At 44.2% G+C, this 18,426-nt stretch overlaps 1 protein-coding gene across 3 annotated transcripts in view; it reads left to right on the top strand.

Annotated features, from left to right (window-relative positions):
• Positions 1-18,146, top strand: part of LOC138783422 (pyrimidine-specific ribonucleoside hydrolase RihA-like) — a 47,117-nt gene extending 28,971 nt beyond the window's left edge. For all 3 annotated transcript variants that reach the window (XM_069958115.1, XM_069958117.1, XM_069958116.1), the window contains exons 3-6: positions 12,052-12,231; positions 13,860-13,971; positions 15,616-15,752; positions 17,145-18,146. In XM_069958115.1, the coding sequence (XP_069814216.1) occupies positions 12,052-12,231; positions 13,860-13,971; positions 15,616-15,752; positions 17,145-17,492 (777 nt within the window). In that variant the 3' untranslated portion in view covers positions 17,493-18,146. The remainder of the gene's footprint in view (positions 1-12,051; positions 12,232-13,859; positions 13,972-15,615; positions 15,753-17,144) is intronic.
• Positions 18,147-18,426: the final 280 nt, after the last annotated feature.

Below are 18,426 nucleotides of genomic sequence, written 5' to 3'. Positions count from 1 at the left end.
CACATATAATGATCGTGGAAACGATAAAATACAATAAAGGTACTAGTAAAAATGCTACCAGGCCCTGGCAGGAAAATAAATAAATAAATGAATTTTTGGATACCAGCACTGCGGGTTAAGTCTGTAATGGGTGATGTCTGAACAGCAATAGGCAGAGTAGCTATAGATATAATACGCAGCTATGTGCCACAGAGTTTGCTGTGTACAGTAGTTCAGATATAGTCACGTAGTTGTGGCAGTTTGTGCTCCACAAGGTAGCGACCTGGTATCAATCAGCAACAATGAATGTTTTGCTGGATAAACGGATGCCAAAAACTGCTCTGGAGACATGAGTTGGTGAGTATCTGTGGTATGTCAGTATACTGGTACTGGAATGACTGGGATTGCTGGGATCTGTAGTACTATACAGTGCCAGTCCAAGTACATTCTACAGACACATTCTTATTTGTCTAGGGTGGAGGTTGTGTAGTAGTAAAGAAAGTGTCTGGTGTCTGTGACACCTCTCACCCGTCCCGATGGAGATACAGCAGCAGCGATCAGGGCCAGCCTGTGGCAATCGTCCTTGTGTAGTGGCAGGAGCAGTTCACATACTCTGCGTGGCCACGCTCTGTACTGTTCCACTGATGGAGTGAACCTGACACTCTGAAACGCGTATGGATAAACATTGTGCTCCCACACATGTGTAAGAGCAAGTGTAAGAGCAAGTCCTGTACACCATTTTAACTATTGGGGCCCCATTCAACATATGCCATTTTCTCCAAACAAACTGCTGGTTATACCTGAATATTGCTACATCAGAAACTGACAAAAAGAGGACGGTGAGAACATCCAGAGCGCGGCCGCGCAGAGTGTGTGAACTGCTCCTGCCACTACACAAGGACGATTGCCACAGGCTGGCCCTGATCGCTGCTGCTGTATCTCCATCGGGACGGGTGAGAGGTGTCACAGACACCAGACGCTTTCTTTACTACTACACAACCTCCACCCTAGACAAATAAGCATGTGTCTGTAGAATGTACTTGGACTGGCACTGTATAGTACTACAGATCCCAGCAATCCCAGCCATTTCAGTACCAGTATACTGACATACCACAGATACTCACCAACTCATGTCTCCAGAGCAGTTTTTAGCAGCAGCTTATGACTAAGAATCCTGCTAAAAATCTACAGTTTGTGATTTTCTACTGTTGGTTATAGACTATCTATGGATTGCTATCTGTTATAGACCACCTATGGCTCGCTATCCGTTTATCCAGCAAAACATTCATTGTTGCTGATTGATACCAGGTCGCTACCTTGTGGAGCACAAACTGCCACAACTACGTGACTGCATCTGAACTACTGTAACCAGCAAACTCCGTGGCACATAGCTGCCTATTATATCTATAGCTACTCTGCCTATTGCTGTTCGGACATCACCCATTACAGACTTAACCCGCAGTGCTGGTATCCAAATATTCATTTATTCATTTATTTTCCCGCTAGGGCCCGGTGGCATTTTTACTAGTACCTTTATTGTATTTTATCGTTTCCATGATCCTTATATGTGATTTTATATATTCTAATTAAATCGGCATTTTATATTTTACTAGAAAATGTACCCGGCGCTGCCCGGGTATAAAGTGTCAGTGTGTTAATTAGATTTGTTCTAAGGTGGCCAGGAGGCCAAGCTAAAGGTATTGTTTCATCTGAGTTAATCAGTGGAATTAGCGTATACCTGTAGTGCATAGTTGGAGGGGTTCTGTATACCCACAATGTATAGTTTTTAGGGGTCTCGCATATCTGTAGTGCATAGTTGGGGGGGCTGTATACCTGTAGTGTATAGTTGAGGGAGGTCCTGTATACCTGCAGTGTACAGTTGGTGAAGGTCCTGTATACCTGTACTGTATAGTTCTGGGGTCCTGTATACCTGTAGTATATAGTTGGTGCTGTATACCTGTAATGTATAGTTGGTGGAGGTCTTGTATACCTGTAGTTTATAGTTTGAGGGTCCTGGATACCTGTAGTGTATAATTGGTGGAGGTCTTGTATACCTGTAGTAAATAGTTTGAGGGTCCTGTATAACTATAGTATAGAGTTGGTGGAGGTCCTGTATACCTGTAGTGTATAGTTTGGGGTCCTATATACCTGTAGTATATAGCTGGTGGAGTTCCTGTATACCTGTAGTATATTTGGGGTCCCGTATACTTGTAGTATAGAGTTGGTGAAGGTGCTGTATACCTGTATTATAGAGTTGGTGTAGGTCCTGTATACCTGTAGTGTATGGTTTTGAGGTCCTGTATACCTGTAGTGTATAGTTTGGGGTCCTATATACCTGTAGTATATAGTTGGTGGAGTTCCTGTATACCTGTAGTGTATAGTTTTGGGGTCCTGTATACCTGTAGTGTATAGTTTGGGGTCCTGTATACCTGTAGTATATAGTTGGTGGAGGTCCTGTATACCTGAAGTATATAGTTGGTGGAGTTCCTGTATACCTGTAGTGTATAGTTTTGGGGTCCTGTATACCTGTAGTGTATAGTTTTGGGGTCCTGTATACCTGTAGTGTAAAGTTTGGGGCCCTGTATACCTGTAGTATATAGTTTTGTGGAGGTCCCGTGCACTTGTAGTGTATAGTTTTGGGGTCCTGTATACCTGTAGTGTCCTGTATACCTGCAGGGTTGTATTTACCCGTATGGCAGTGTTATTCAGTCACAGTGTGTCGGTATTGGTCATGTCTGGTATGGGGGTGTTATCCAGTCACACTATGGCGGTTATGGTCAGGTCTGGTGTGGCGGTGTTATCCAGTTACGGTATGGTGGTATTGGTCAGGTCTGATATGATGGTGTTATCCAGTCACAGTATGGTGGTATTGGTAAGGACTGGTGTGGCAGTGTTATCCAGTCACAGTATGGCGGTATTGGTCAGGTCTGGTGTGGCAGTGTTATCCAGTCACAGTATGGCGGTATTGGTCAGGTCTGGTATGGAGGTGTTATCCAGTCACAGTATGGCGGTATTGGTCAGGTCTGGTATGGAGGTGTTATCCAGTCACAGTATGGCGGTATTGGTCAGGTCTGGCAGTGTTATCCAGTCACAGTATGGCGGTATTGGTCAGGTCTGGTATGACAGTGTTATCCAGCACAGTATAGCGGTATTGGTCAGGTCTGGTGTGGCGGTGTTATCTATTCACAGTATGGCGGTATTGGTCAGGTCTTATATGACAGTGTTATCCAGTCACAGTATGGCGGTATTGGTCAGGTCTGGTATGACCGTGTTATCCAGTTACAGTATGGCGGTATTGGTCAGGTCTGGTGTGGCAGTGTTATCCAGTCACAGTATGGCGGTATTGGTCAGGTCTGGTGTGGCAGTGTTATCCAGTCACAGTATGGCGGTATTGGTCAGGTCTGGTGTGGCGGTGTTACCCAGTCACAGTATGGCGGTATTGGTCAGGTCTGGTATGGAGGTGTTATCCAGTCACAGTATGGCGGTATTGGTCAGGTCTGGCAGTGTTATCCAGTCACAGTATGGCGGTATTGGTCAGGTCTGGCAGTGTTATCCAGTCACAGTATGGCGGTATTGGTCAGGTCTGGTATGGAGGTGTTATCCAGTCACAGTATGGCGGTATTGGTCAGGTCTGGCAGTGTTATCCAGCACAGTATGGCGGTATTGGTCAGGTCTGGTGTAGCAGTGTTACCCAGTCACAGTTTGGTATACCTGTTGTGCCCTGTATATATATGTACTGTATGGATGGAGTAGGGGGTCCTGTATATACATGTACTGTATAGATGGAGTAGGGGGTCCTGTATATACATGTACTGTATAGATGGAGTAGGGGGTCCTGTATATACATGTACTGTATAGATGGAGTAGGGGGTCCTGTATATACATGTACTGTATAGATGGAGTAGGGGGCCCTGTATATACATGTACTGTATAGATGGAGTAGGGGGCCCTGTATATACATGTACTGTATAGATGGAGTAGGGGGTCCTGTATATACATGTACTGTATAGATGGAGTAGGGGGTCCTGTATATACATGTACTGTATAGATGGAGTAGGGGGTCCTGTATATACATGTACTGTATAGATGGAGTAGGGGGTCCTGTATATACATGTACTGTATAGATGGAGTAGGGGGTCCTGTATATACATGATACATGTACTGTATAGATGGAGTAGGGGGTCTACCAGTTATTACTGTGGATGTTGTGAGGCAGCTTCCCTAGCAACCATTGCTCCCTGTGAAAATAAAAGCAGTAATCCTATTGGTTGCTAAGGCTCCAACTGCCGTGTCTGCTGCAGCTAATTATATCACCTGTGTTTGCAGTAAGGAGATTTTCCCATTCATCTCTATGAGGCGCCGCTCTTTCCCCTCCCCCTCCCCTCCTGTACATCTGGCGGGGACGGGACCTTCGCAATAACCTTCTCGGGCACCCAATGTATCTGTGTGCCAAATTTGGGGTCAAACGGTTCAGGCGTTTGGAAGTCTATAGAGGACAGACAGACAGACTTTGATTTTTATGATATAGATTATGTTTCAATACTATATCACATAGGGCTGCTGTGACTTAGAGGACTATATAATTTTTGTTAACACTTCTTGGTACTCATATGCCACTATAGGTAGGGGCAGACTATATTTTAACCTCAGTCATTTGCACTTAGACCTGTGAGCTGCACCACTTCCCCTTTCGTTCTAGAATATAAAGAATTAGTTTTTCTGCCAGTTAGTTTATTATATTCTTAAAGTGACACTGTCACCTCCTTTTTGCATTCTGACATCTCTACACAGGTGTAAAGGGTAAATTTAGCAGTTTTCATACCTTATTTTACATCATACATCATGGTGCGTGTTCAAGTAAAAAGTCATCTTTCATCAACTGCAGATTAAGAGGGCGGGGCCTCGCGGCATTAGCGCCACTTATCCCCGCCCACAATGCAACAGTTGGCCCCGCCCCCTCGCCAGCCATTGGAACAGGTTGGCCGAAAGATCTAGACAACGGTGCTGTTGTGGGCGGGGCTAAGTTGCGCTAATGCCGCGAGGCCACTTCCACTTAATACAATCTGCAGTTGATAAAAGGACACTTTTTACTTAAACAAGCTCCATGACGTATGATATGAAATAAGGTATGAAAAACTCTAAATTGGAGACTGGATACACTGGAGGGCCTCTGGCTGCTTCATACACGTGTGTCCGTGTGGTCTCACCACGAGTGTTGCTACCAGTTACACCCTTTGCAAAAGCCTGTACTTTTTGTATGTATACACTTATTATGGGAAATGCCTATAAAGTGCTTTTTTCCCTGAACTTACTACTGCATCAAGGCTTCACTTCCTGGATAAAATGGTGATGTCACGACCCGACTCCCAGAGCTGTGCGGGCTGTGGCTGCTGGAGAGGATGATGACAGAGGAATGTTCTGTGTCCCTCAGTGTCCCCCTGCCATCATCCTCTCCAGCAGCCACAGCCCACACAGTTCTGAGAGTCGGGGCGTGACATAACCATTTTATCCAGGAAGTGAAGCCTTGATGCAGTAGTAAGTGCAGGAAAAAGCACTTTATAAGCATTTCCTGTAATAAGTGTATATTGGTGATTTGTATAACTTTTCGGGGGCAACACAATACTTTAAGGTTACAAACACTTTTGGCGGGTCTGCAGTGAGTCTCCATGCTGCGTTTTTGCAGCGAGACTCGCTGCAGATCCCGGCCCTATGCTTTTAATGGCAGACAAACACGCAGCAGGGATGTACATCCCTGCTGCGAGTTTGTCTGCAGCCCACCCCATTAACCCCCTGGCCGCCGGAGCTGATACTTCACCTGATCCCGGCTCCGGCGGTTCCCGATGTCTTCAGCAAGCCGGAGCCGGGACCAGGTGAAGTATATGCCCCGGCCGCCCGATCGCCCCCCCGCAGCACCGATCGCACGCCCCACCGCAGCAACGATCGCACGCCCCCCCCGCAGCACCCATCGCTTACACGCCCACCTGCAGCCCCGGCCGCTCGATCGGGGGGCGTGCGATCGGTGCTGCGGGGGGGCGTGCGATCGGTGCTGCGGGGGGGGGCTTCCGGGGCTGCGTGGGGGGGGGGGGCGATTGGGCGGCCGGGGCTGCGGGCGGCTGGCTGGAGCATATACTTCACCTGGTCCCCGCTCCGGCTTGCTGAAGACATCGGGAACCGCCGGAGCCGGGATCAGGTGAAGTATCAGCTCCGGCGACCGGGGGGTTAATGGGGTGGGCTGCAGACAAACTCGCAGCAGGGATGTACATCACTGCTGCATGTTTGTCTGCCATTAAAAGTATAGGGCCAAGATCTGCAGCGAGTCTCGCTGCAAAAACGCAGCATGGAGACTCGCTGCAGACCCGCTAGGTGTGTTTGTAACCTAATAAAAATTTTATGGCATCTGTATCTGAATGCTCTGCTGCCCCCCCTGCAGCGGCGTGGGCGGGGCTAAGTGGCGCTAATGTCGCGAGGCCACGTCCACTTAATACAATCTGCAGTTAATAAAAGGACACTTTTTACTTAAACAAGCAACATGACGTATGATATGAAATAAGGTATGAAAAACTCTAAATTGGAGACTGGATAGACTGGAGGGCCTCTGGCTGCTTCATACACGTGTGTCCGTGTGGTCCCACCACGAGTGTTGCTACCAGTTACACCCTTTGCAAAAGCCTGTACTTTTTGTATGTAAGTGGTGATGTAGTAATGTTAAAGTTTTGCTACAAGATGTCGCTATTGTAAGTATGTGAAGTTAGTTGGTGCACAGCTGAAAGGGTTATTGTGTGTTTATATGTCACATGGGTCTGTAGGCCAATGAGAATACTTTCTCCTTCTATCCTATGATCTCTCTTCTTCTATATGCACTCTTCATCCACACACAGCACACCTTACAGGGGCTGTAGATAGGAAGTCACATGGGTAGAGGAAGTGTAGTTGTCATGATATGCTAGAAAGACAGAATGCAACATAAAGTCTCTTCTCCAGTAACTTCAATCAACACTATGCAGTGCTAAACCATTCACTAGAGAGGACACGTCAGAGATCATCTACACCCACGCTGTGGATAAGAAGAGTCACAGTGCAGGACAGTATCCATAAAGAAAAGTAAAGGAACTGATCCGGATAGAGCAAAGTTGCTAGAATCCTATGAACTCTCTCGCAGCATGGTTGTGGACAGGGAACCCTTAGCATTCCGCTTATCCCAGGTAACAAGGTCTGGGGCTTGTCACCCACTAGGACGGGTTCCCTGACACTGGTAGGGCAATAGGTGGTGCGAAGACCAAGAGTCAAAACATGGGCACAAGTATTCTCTTCAAGTGTCGTATTAAGTGTAAAGTCTTATGTCAATGCAAAGCTGTATGACCTGCTGCATACAAGTACCTCCAGAGTAAAGCAGATTTTATTTATGTTAAAGAGACTCCTCGTTTGACACCAACACAGTACACATATATTCCTTGGGTCATCTCCCCTTTCTGTGGGTGGCAGTGCCAATAGTCTGGGTGGGTCACTATTCCACTCCGGACCACCGTGACAACAGCCCAAGGGACCCCGCAAAGACGCGGCAGGTCACTGACCACAGGCGAACAAGTTACAACTGTCCCTTTAAACTAAAAACAGGTGTGCCACAATACCTGTGTGCCCAACCAGCAATGGTGTCACAACATAACCTCTCTGGGCCCGGCTGAATCTCGGCCAACCACCTCCGAAGTGGCGTCACGCTCTACCATCTGGCAAGTGACCGGCCATCCTACCTCCATACTATCGGGGGTGGGCACTACATTTCTCACTACCTCACTTCACACTGTCTTGACTAGACTGAACTCACTTCCTGTCCACACGGGGCTAGCTAGTTACTTCCCCAAGGGCTGTGTGTGTGGAGAGCAGGGATAGGTAGAGGAAGAGAGAATCTCATATAGGACAGCATAGACCACAAGCTTCCCCCATGCCCTGCCTTTTAAAAATAAAATTGCTGTAGCCGGATTTCTCCTTTTTAAAGAAGTCCGGTGAAAATGTTAAAGTATTGTATTGCCCCCCAAAAGTTATACAAATCACCAATATACACTTATTATGGGAAATGCCTATAAAGTGCTTTTTTTCCTGAACTTACTACTGCATCAAGGCTTCACTTCCTGGATAAAATGGTGATGTCACGACCCGACTCCCGGAGCTGTGTGGGCTGTGGCTGCTGGAGAGGACGATGACAGAGGAATGTTCTGTGTCCCTCAGTGTCCCCCTGCCATCATCCTCTCCAGCAGCCACAGCCCGCACAGTTCTGAGAGTCGGGGCGTGACATTACCATTTTATCCAGGAAGTGAAGACTTGATGCAGTAGTAAGTGCAGGAAAAAGCACTTTATAAGCATTTCCTGTAATAAGTGTATATTGGTGATTTGTATAACTTTTTGGGGGCAACACAATACTTTAATAAAAATTTTATGGCGTCTGTATCTGAATGCTCTGCTGCCCCCCTGCAGCGGCGTAGCGGGGGATCAGCTGTCAGTGTGACAGCTAATCTCCCCTGTAACTACATGGAGCAGAGGATCCTGCACTCCGGGTAGCTTAACCCGTTATATGCTGCTGTCAAAGCATTTAACGGGTTCCAATGGCTGCCGCGGGTATACTCATGTGATCGGAGGTCCCAGGGCGCCTTCTTGTCTCCATGGTAAACCTGGGGGCCTAATGAAGACCCCCGGCCTTACCATGGATATGCCTCCGCTCAGCCATAGTAGGTATGGCTGAGCAGATGCGGACATATACAATACAATACACTACATTAGTAGTGCAGTGTTTTGTATCAGTGATCAATGATCACTGTGTAGTATTTTACTAGTGCACAGTAATGTACACTAGTGTAAAAGTAAAAAAAAGTGCACCAAAGCACCCCCATAATAAAAATGCATTACATTCCCTATACAGAATAAACCGTTACATAAAACAGATAAAAAAAACACAAATCCAATACGTGTTAAGTGTCGCCACATCTGTAACGACCCAATCTATAAAACTATATCATTAATTATATCACACAACACATGCTGGAAAAAAAAGAAAATAAAGAAAACAGTACCAGAATTGCTGTATTTTATCAATTTGCTTTAGAAAATGTCATAAAAAGATATCAAAAAGTCATACATGTAAAACTAGGTATCAATAGAAACTACATATCTTCCCGCAAAAATTAAGCCCAAAACCAGCTCTGTAGCGCAAAACATAAGAACTCTATGGATCTTGCAATGTGGTGAGAGTTTTTGTGAGGAAGATGGCGAAGAGCATGGGGCAATGATCTGGACCAAACTGTGTGGTCCCGGTACAAGCAATCAGCGGTATATACTATATACCGCTGATCACTTGTTCTGAATGCTGCCGACACTTTTTATCCCCTGTCACCAAAGTCAAGTGCCCCAGATTGCCCCTCACCGCTCCTTCACTTCTGAGCCCTGCTGTGTGCCCATGCAGTAGTTTATGCCCACATATGGGGTACCGCTTTACTCAGGAGAACCTGCATTACAAATTTTTTTGTGCGTTTTCTATCATGTTTCTTGTGAAAATAAGATGCTTTAATCTAAACAAATATATTATTGGAAAGTTTCTATTTTCCAATGTTTACGGCCTAAGGCCCCGTTCCCACTGAGGAAAGGTAGCGGAACTCTGCGACGGAATTGTCCGCCGCGGAATGCCGTTAGCCTCCCGCTCATAATGGGAGTCTATGGGAGGCGCGCGCTCCTGCCCTGTCCGCGCTGAAGAATGAACATGTTCATTCTTCAGCGCGGACAGGGTAGGAGCGCGCGCCTCCCATAGACTCCCATTATGAGCGGGAGGCTAACGGCATTCCGCGGCGGACAATTCCGTCGCGGAGTTCCGCTACCTTTCCTCAGTGGGAACGAGCCCTTACGGTGAATACTTTTCCTCAAGCCCCTGTAGGGTCAAAATGCTCCATTACACCACTAGATTAATTCTTTAAGGTGTCTACTTACCAAAATGGGGTCTCTTATGGGGGTTTCCAGTATACAAGCCTTTTAAATTTACTTAAAAAAACAACAACTGAATTTTGATAATTTGCAGATACATTTCTAAGCCCTGTAACACCCTAAAAAAGTAAAATATGTTTAAAAAATGAAGCCAGATTAAAGAGGACATATTGATAATGTGACTTAGGCTGCCTTCACACGTTCCATGTTCTGCACGGGACACGGACATGGAATGCATGTAACGGACTCCCCCTCTGCCCGGGCAGCATCTGTAATTAGATGCTGGGAGCGGGGAAACTGTACAGATATGCGCAGCGCTGTCAGTACATATTCATGATATTTAGATTTTCACAAAAAGAACTCAAACAAGACAGTGACCAAATTTTCCACTAACATAAAGTACAGTATGTTACAAAAAAACATCTCCGAATCGCTAGCATACGTTAAAGCATCACTGAGCTTTAAGCGCATAAAGTGTGAGAGGTCATATTTTGAAAAATGAGCCTGCTCACTAAGGGGTTAATAATTTTTTTTTTTTTATCGGACTTCTCCTTTAATGCTAGTCTGGTCGCGGCCATAGCTATGATTGACAAAAAAAGAAAAAAAAAAACTACTACCACCAACTGTGGTGCCTAATGGTAAATAGGGCCCTTAGTGTAATGTATAGAAGTACCCATGCATCGACGATAGCTGCTAGCCAGATATGTATATTTTTAGTGTGTCAGGGGAGTAAACCGCTGCAAGCTGCTTATTTACAAGGGGCACAAGGATTGGATGTTGGAATATAACATACTTGCTGGTTTACTCTCACATCATCTGCTGGGGGAGAGCTGGAAAGCCAAAATGCCAGTGGTGGATTATGTGTAGCTGTGTAGCTTGAGCTGTCCATCTCTCACCCCCCCCCCCCCCCCCCCCTTGCCATAGCATGTAAAGGGGTAAAGGGAAAATAAAATGAGAAAGCATGTACTATTAGCTTGACATGCATCACATACGAGGTTAGCTTGGCTCCCGTACATGGTAAATGGTGTAATGGTGGTCTGAGGGGATCATTTGCTAAAGGGGTTATCCAGCACATAAAACTTTCTATATATTCTTTCTATATATTGCTGCCCTTTGTATAAAACACAACAGAGCCAATCACTGGTTGTGGCAATGTTCCATCTTACTCACTGATTGGCTGAGTAGACTGTCCTTGCCAAGATGAGTTTGTCTTGGAAGTGGAGACCCAGGGGAAGTTGTTGTCTGGGAGGTAAAAATAAGATATTTATTATAAGGGCAGGAACATATAAACACTTTAAGAGCTTTTTCAATTCTGACTGCTGACACTGAGACCTACTAAAGGTAAAAAAAAAGTACTTATTTGCACCTGCAGTACTCAGTCTTGATCAGCAGGTGGAGCCAATGCTTTTCTAGATTGTTTACATAGCTAGCACTAGTAATACATATTTTTTCCTTCTGGGGAATAGAGAATATGCATATTTTTGTCTTGGGAGAAAAGCCTGTAACCAGCTGGATCTCTGCAATGAGATATCTTAAGATGTTAAAGGAGAATTCTGGGCTGGGGTGATTCTTGAGTGCTGGGGTGAATGAAAGAAGTAACATGCTCTCACCTCCCCCACTCCAGCGCTGGTGCCAGTATCCCGCAGCTCCGCTGTCCTGATCTCAGCCGCTTCTGGGTCTCAGTGGGGACCTGTGACGTGCCAGGTCCGCTCAGGAGTCAGTGGCTGTAGCGGGGTCCTAACTCTGCCATTGACTGGCTGGGCAGGCCTGACACATCCACTCAGACCCAGAAGTGGTCGGGACCAGAGCTGCATGGGAAATGTTACTACTTTCATCCTCTCCTCTCCCCTCCCCAGCACTCTTCCAAAAATCATCCCAGCCCAGAATTCTCCTTTACGTTGTGATTGGTTGCTAGGGGCAAGGGTTTTTTTTTTTTTTTTTTTTTTTTTTGGTTACAGACAGCTTGATTAATTTGGGGCCAATGTTTGCTACAACTTACTAATTTCTCCCGCATTTTTTTCCCAACAAAAGAAATGCACCTAAACTCTGAATAGGAAACCAGTTGTTAATTTTCTTTGTATATATTTTTGTTTAATCTGTTGTTTATAGATTCCTGTCTTCAGAGGAGCATCAACAGCTATACTAGGGAAAAATATCCATGCATCGTATTTTCATGGTCAAGATGGTCTGGGAGATGTACCTGATGCCAGTGCTCCTGGTTTGGAATTAATTCAGAAGGAACATGCTGTTGATGCTATGAAACGATTTGCATCTGAATATCCTGGCCAGGTACCTTCAATTGAATGGATCAATGTGCTGTGCTCTGGGGCTTTCAATTTTCCCTTTCCTTCTCCAACCAACCCAGAACACCTTAATGATTTCTCCCAGTCAAAACTCATGCCTGCAAGGTTCTTATCGCCCTTTTGGTGTTCTGCATGGTAATATATTTCTCCTTAGTGCCCACATGAAAGTGTTTGCTTACCACCCCCTTAATAACTCTACACAGTGCTTCTTCCCCTTTTGAAGTGGTATTCTGGGTAACAGTGAAAACTCTGGATTGGGGGTTAGGGGGTGTTGGCAGTGTAAAAAATAAGTCCTACTTTTCCACCCATGTCCCCGCAGCACAGTGCCAGCAGTTCTTTGTTGGTGGTCGAGCTCCTGAATCTTCCGAGTTCCTGTTTCATTATGGCACCACCAAAAACTACCCACTTGGCCAATCAGTGACTGCAGCGATGTTGTGCCTTAGTCACTAATTGGTTGAACGGGCATTTCTGAGTGGGATCTTGACGTCACTGGACAGGGAACTTTGGGAGCCTGGCGAGGGACTATGACAGGTTATACTGTGCTGCATGGGCACATGGACGGGTAGGGTGGACTTCTTTATGTTGCCAACATCCCTCTGCCCCTCCTGGATTTTTCACTGTTGCCCGCAATACCCATTTAATTCCTCCCACAGTCACAGGGCACCTACAGAGTGGATGACACCATTATTGCTTTACTGTGTGTAAGTGTAGTCTCTTGGTTCCTCCTTTTGTGTCCCTACTATGTAATAGTGTGCCTTTATTCAGTAATAAAGCCCCTTAGTACCCCCAGTCAGTAATTATGCTACTTAGTGTTCTAACTGGCCTTAGCACACTTCCAGTTCCTTCACTCAATATTGGTGTCCTTAAGCACCCTCATTCAGTAATAATGCCCCCAATAAGTCTCACACAGTACCAGTGAACCCCTTTGTGCCACCCATCCAGTGATAGTTGTGCAGATACCCAGGACAAATTGATCAATGGATGAAAAAGCCTAAGTATTCAAATGGGGTTTGCAGTTCCTTACTTTGACCCATCCTCAACTAGATCTAAGCTGTGAACGTGGATGCAAGCAGTTAGTGCTGTTCCCTGTGTCATGGCCTTGCCTGGTTGCTGCAGCTCAGTGGCCATTCATTGCTACAGCAGCCCCACAGGACTGGGTGTCTGCACCCCGCTGATTAAATGTTTATGACCCATCCTGAGGACAGGCCATCAATATTTGGACTCTGATAACCCCATTAATATGTGACAGGCCACCAGCTGTTGTTATTTTGGATAGAACAATGCCAATTACCTAGTTCTCAGGACTGTATAAATGGACTGATCTGTGGTATATACTGTACTATAATCTGGTGTGTGTGTGTGTATATACAACATAAAGTGATTAAGCATTGAATGATAAAATTGTGAAGACGGAGCTACCGGGTTCAATGTAAAATTTAAGACTGCAGGATATTTCTGTCACATTGGAATGGACGTTATATTTACTAGTTGGGTGGTTAGGTGATTTAATTTTACAGTATATAAAACTGATCCCCTAGAACAAAGCAGTAATAACTAACACTATATACATCGCTATGTCTTGGAAGTTCATTCACTTGATGCTTTTAATTTCAGATTTCTTTAGTGGCTACAGGTCCATTGACTAACTTGGCTCTCACAGTAAGAATGGACCCAACCTTTCCCCAGAAACTTTACAGCCTGTACATAATGGGAGGAAATATGGAGTGTAAGTCACAGTGCTTCTATACGTATTGCTTTAGTATTGTGGTATTTACAATACTAATTACTGAATCTTACCAGAAAAATGTTTATTAGAAGCAAATGCTTATCTCAACGGTTTACAAGTCATTCAGTAGCCTATCATGGTGGCTTGTCAGTCTATTCACTAGATAAATACATGCGATGTCCTATACTGTGATAAGAGAATATAAGAGATAAGGGAGCCTAAATAATTTGCTATTCTTTACATGGATTTACATCTGTCTTTGATAAATCTGGTATGGGTACTATTACACGGAACGATAATCGGCCGTATCGGCCCGATTCGGCCGATTATCGTTCCGTGTACTAAAGACACCGATCAGCCGATGATTGTTGTCATCGGCTGATCGTTGATATAAGTTCAGACCTATAATCGTCGGGCACCGACCGTGCACCGCTACATGTAATAGCGGTGCGCGGCTGACGATTAGCAAAGAATACATACCTAATCCATGTTCCAGGGTTCCTCTTCCTCAGAGCTTCTTACCGGGTCCCGTGCGCCCCGACTTCTCAGCGGCCTGTGTCAGCTGACAGGCCCCTCGGCCAATCACAGGCCGGAACCGCCGCAGCCAGTTATTGGCCGAGCGGCCTGTCAGCAGAGACAAGCCGCTGTGAAGCTGAAGTGCGCGGACCCGGGGAGAAGTTAAGAAGAAGAGGAACCCTGGACCATGGATTAGGTATGTATACAGTTTAAACAAAGGCTGCAAGGACATCGGTAACAATGTCCCTGCAGCCCTTGTTTAACGATTATCGGGCCGTGTAATAGGCCAAGTAAACGAGCGACGATCTAGCAGATCGCTGCTCGTTTACAGGTATTATCGGGCCCCCATCCGCCCGTGTAATACCACCCTATGTGTTAGAGATGAGCGAATCAGAGTTGTTTTGTTCGTATGAAGCAAAATCTGATTTTCTCGTATCTAGTATTTATGCCAATACTGAGTATATACTGAGTAACATTGCTTTTCCTTTGTGCTTATAACTATGTAGCTCTATATGAAGCATAATCACTTTTATCACTGCTTCACCACTGGGGAACGAGTGTCCATATATTAGAAAACTGCATAAATAGCTATTTCCAGATATACTGTACATATTACAATTATTCACCACCATGTGAATCTGTCTGAAGAATACTTGCTGCTGTTTAAGAAACCTTTATTATGCCAGTGGAGCAATTCCATTAATAGATGGATAATAGAAAAGTTTCTTACTGCGTTCCCCCAGTATGGGTGTAGGTTTCCAAAGATGTACCTAATGTAAAGATTCAAAGGATGTCTTTGAACTTTAACGCTTAGGCTGCATTTACACGTCTGTAATTTTGTGGACCTTATGGGCAGTGAAGGTCTGTCATGGATTGTTTCCCTGCCATCATGCCTGCACCCAGGAAACTGTTTGAATCTCTGAAGCACTGTAATGACAGAGCCATGGAGATTCAAACATTTTCCCCACTGCGGGCATGATATAGACACATCCTGCCGGGTGGGGAAACAATCCATGACAGGCCTTCACCATCCAGAAGGTCTGCAAAATTTATGGACATGTGAATGTACCCTAACTCTACCAGATATTAATGTAAAATAATTTTACTGATTACCTTTCCATTATTTAGCAAGAGGGAATACTACGGCTTGTGGAGAGTTCAACTTCCTTGCGGACCCCGAAGCTGCCTACATTGTCCTCAGTGATTTTTTGTGTCCAACCTATATTGCTACATGGGAGCATTCATGCCGTCACAAGCTTCCATGGGTAAGTAGAGCTTACAAATTTCAGTGCTAATAGATAAATTATACAATATTACCGTACATTTGTCCTAGGATACATCACACTTTTATTTGACATGGTTCTTTATATGTAGTTTTCATAAACTATAGAAGGAAAAGGGCTTTTACTTCAGGCAGACAACAACCAGTCAGTCATTGAAGGCTGAGCTGTGATTGGCTATTTGTTTTAGAAAACATGTGTCCAATTTTTGTCTGACAGAATGATGAATCTGCATTTGTGTGGACCACCCTCCCTGCCAATAATCCCCCATACACAAGTATTATATTGTAGACTTTCTGTAAAGAATCCATACACAAAATAAAAACCAAATCCTCCCTTTTCAGAACATATACCAACTTTTTATTGAAATGTTATATACATTTTGGCTACCAGGCCTTAAAGGGGTTATCCAATGAAAATCTTTTTTTTTTAAATCAACTGGTTTCAGAAAGCTATATAGATTTTTAATTTACTACTATTTAAACATCTCCAGTATTCCAGTACTTATCAGCTGCTGTATGTCCTGCAAGAAGTGGTGACCCAGGAACTGTCCAAAGCAGGAAAGATTTTCTATGGGGATTTGCTGCTGCTCTGAACAGTTCCTGTCTGGGACAGAGATGTCAGCAGAGAGCACTGTGTCAGACTGGAAAGAAAACATAATTTCCTGCAGGACATATAGCTGATAAGTATGGGGAAACTTGAGATTTTTAAATAGAAAGTTATATACATTTGTACTTCTGACACCCAGTTGTTGTAAAAGGAACCGATTTTTGCTGGATAACCCCTTTTAAATTGAATTTGTCAGATGCAATTCACAATTCAGGCTGCTGCACTGGTATAGTTGTTGAGACAAGGAGACTTTACATCTATACTTGCATAACGCACACAATGCTTTTAATCTCCAGTGCTCAGTGTTGAAGAAGTATTCCCAAGCCTCTAAATTACTGCATGCTAGAATGTCGCCTTACTCCTCCTCCTAGCCCTGTCCCTGCTAGACTGACAGTCAGGGCTCGTCTTCCAGCTGATTGTCAGTCAGATTGACAGGGATGCAAGGGGGAGCAAGGGGGCATTCTTGCCTGCAGCACTTCAGGACCTTGGGAAAGCCTCTGGCACACTACACTAGATAAATAAAAACATGTTTCTATATTATGGAAGCACAGAGGGCTAAATAAAAGGTATATTGTGTCTCTTTGCCCTAACTGCTATCTAACAATGTCCACAGTGGCAGAACCTTGTAGCTGACAGACTAACTTTAGGATAAAAGTAAGATTTTTTTTTTGTTCCCCATAATGATATGAGGATCCATACATATACATATAACAGTGAGAATGTAGATTGTTCTGCTACCACATAATAATTTCTGTTTTTGCCACACAGGAGTGGTATGATAAATGGGTAAATATGGGAACCAAGAAATCAGATTTTATAAAGAAGATCTATGCCCACAGCTTGCAGTACTCCAGGAGTGAGAGAGAAGAAAAGGCTATTGTGGATGGGCCTGGGTTTGTTTCCTGTGACTCCTATGCAATGGCTGCAGCTATTGATGGCAGTACAGTTACAAAAGTCATTGAATGTGCTGTAACTGTGGAGCTCTCTGGAAAATTTACCCGGGGAATGATGGTGCTGGATTTAATTGATGACCTCAAGAAAACAAATAAAGCCTTTGTGATGAATGGATGTGATATAGAAAAGTTTAAAACACTCATGGAGTCCTCTGTAAAATAGTTCATCTGATTTGTATGCAAATGTGAAATACCTTATTTTTCAGACTATAAGATGCTTTTTTTTTTTTTTTTTTTTTTTTTTAGTAAGGGAAAATTTTGCTAAAAAATCCCTGCCATACCTCCTGTCTGCTTTCTTAACCATCTGACAGAGTTCTCCTTAAGTGCGCCACCTAATCATTGCAAGTACTGTGCAGCTGTTCATAGAGCAAAAGTTGACAAGTAGGCAAGGCCCTTAATACATTTTCATTGCTTTAGATTATGCTAAATTCCTCAATAAATCCCCACATGTTTTTCTGGACATTGCCCGTTCTTCTAATTTCCTTTTATTGTTATTGTAAAGGAAATGTAGTCCTATAAATACTTAAAAGCCCTTAACATAAAGGCACATGGTTGCATTTTATTATTCCTACCAGTCAAATTTGTGTTTTCTTGCACTTTAACGTTCATAGGGGTTTTGTGACCCAGCTTTCCTATTCACCAGTGACTTTTTTTAATTGGTAGGAAATATTTTTTCTGTGTTGTGCATCTTATAGTCAGCAAAATGTTGCAGGTATCTGGACTATAAAAGACAATTGATTCTCCTTAGGCTATAAAACTAATATTATTGCATTTAATGTTCTAGTATATAAGGCAATTAAAGTTATGATGCCCGTCATTTTGAGTATAATTTTCTTTTAATAGGTAAATATGAGTTAAGTCTGTATGAATATAATCTACTCATCCCCACCCCCTTCAATTTATCAACTAGTTACTATAAAGCAAGAATCACGTTAGACCTTTAGCCACGTGTTGGCACTTTAATTGTATGTGTGTGTTTTGCACTAAAGGCAATTTTAAATGTGTGGGTGCAGCACTAAAGTGTCACTTTAGGGGTGTGTGTGTGGGTCGGCTGATCTGACACTTAATGTGCATGGTACTGAAGGACACTTTGGCTC

Source organism: Dendropsophus ebraccatus, chromosome 2, assembly GCF_027789765.1.
Source record: "Dendropsophus ebraccatus isolate aDenEbr1 chromosome 2, aDenEbr1.pat, whole genome shotgun sequence".
NCBI classification, from domain to species: Eukaryota; Metazoa; Chordata; class Amphibia; order Anura; family Hylidae; genus Dendropsophus; species Dendropsophus ebraccatus.
The sequence above is the reverse complement of the archived record's forward strand: the minus strand, read 5'-3'. Positions and strand labels throughout refer to the sequence as shown.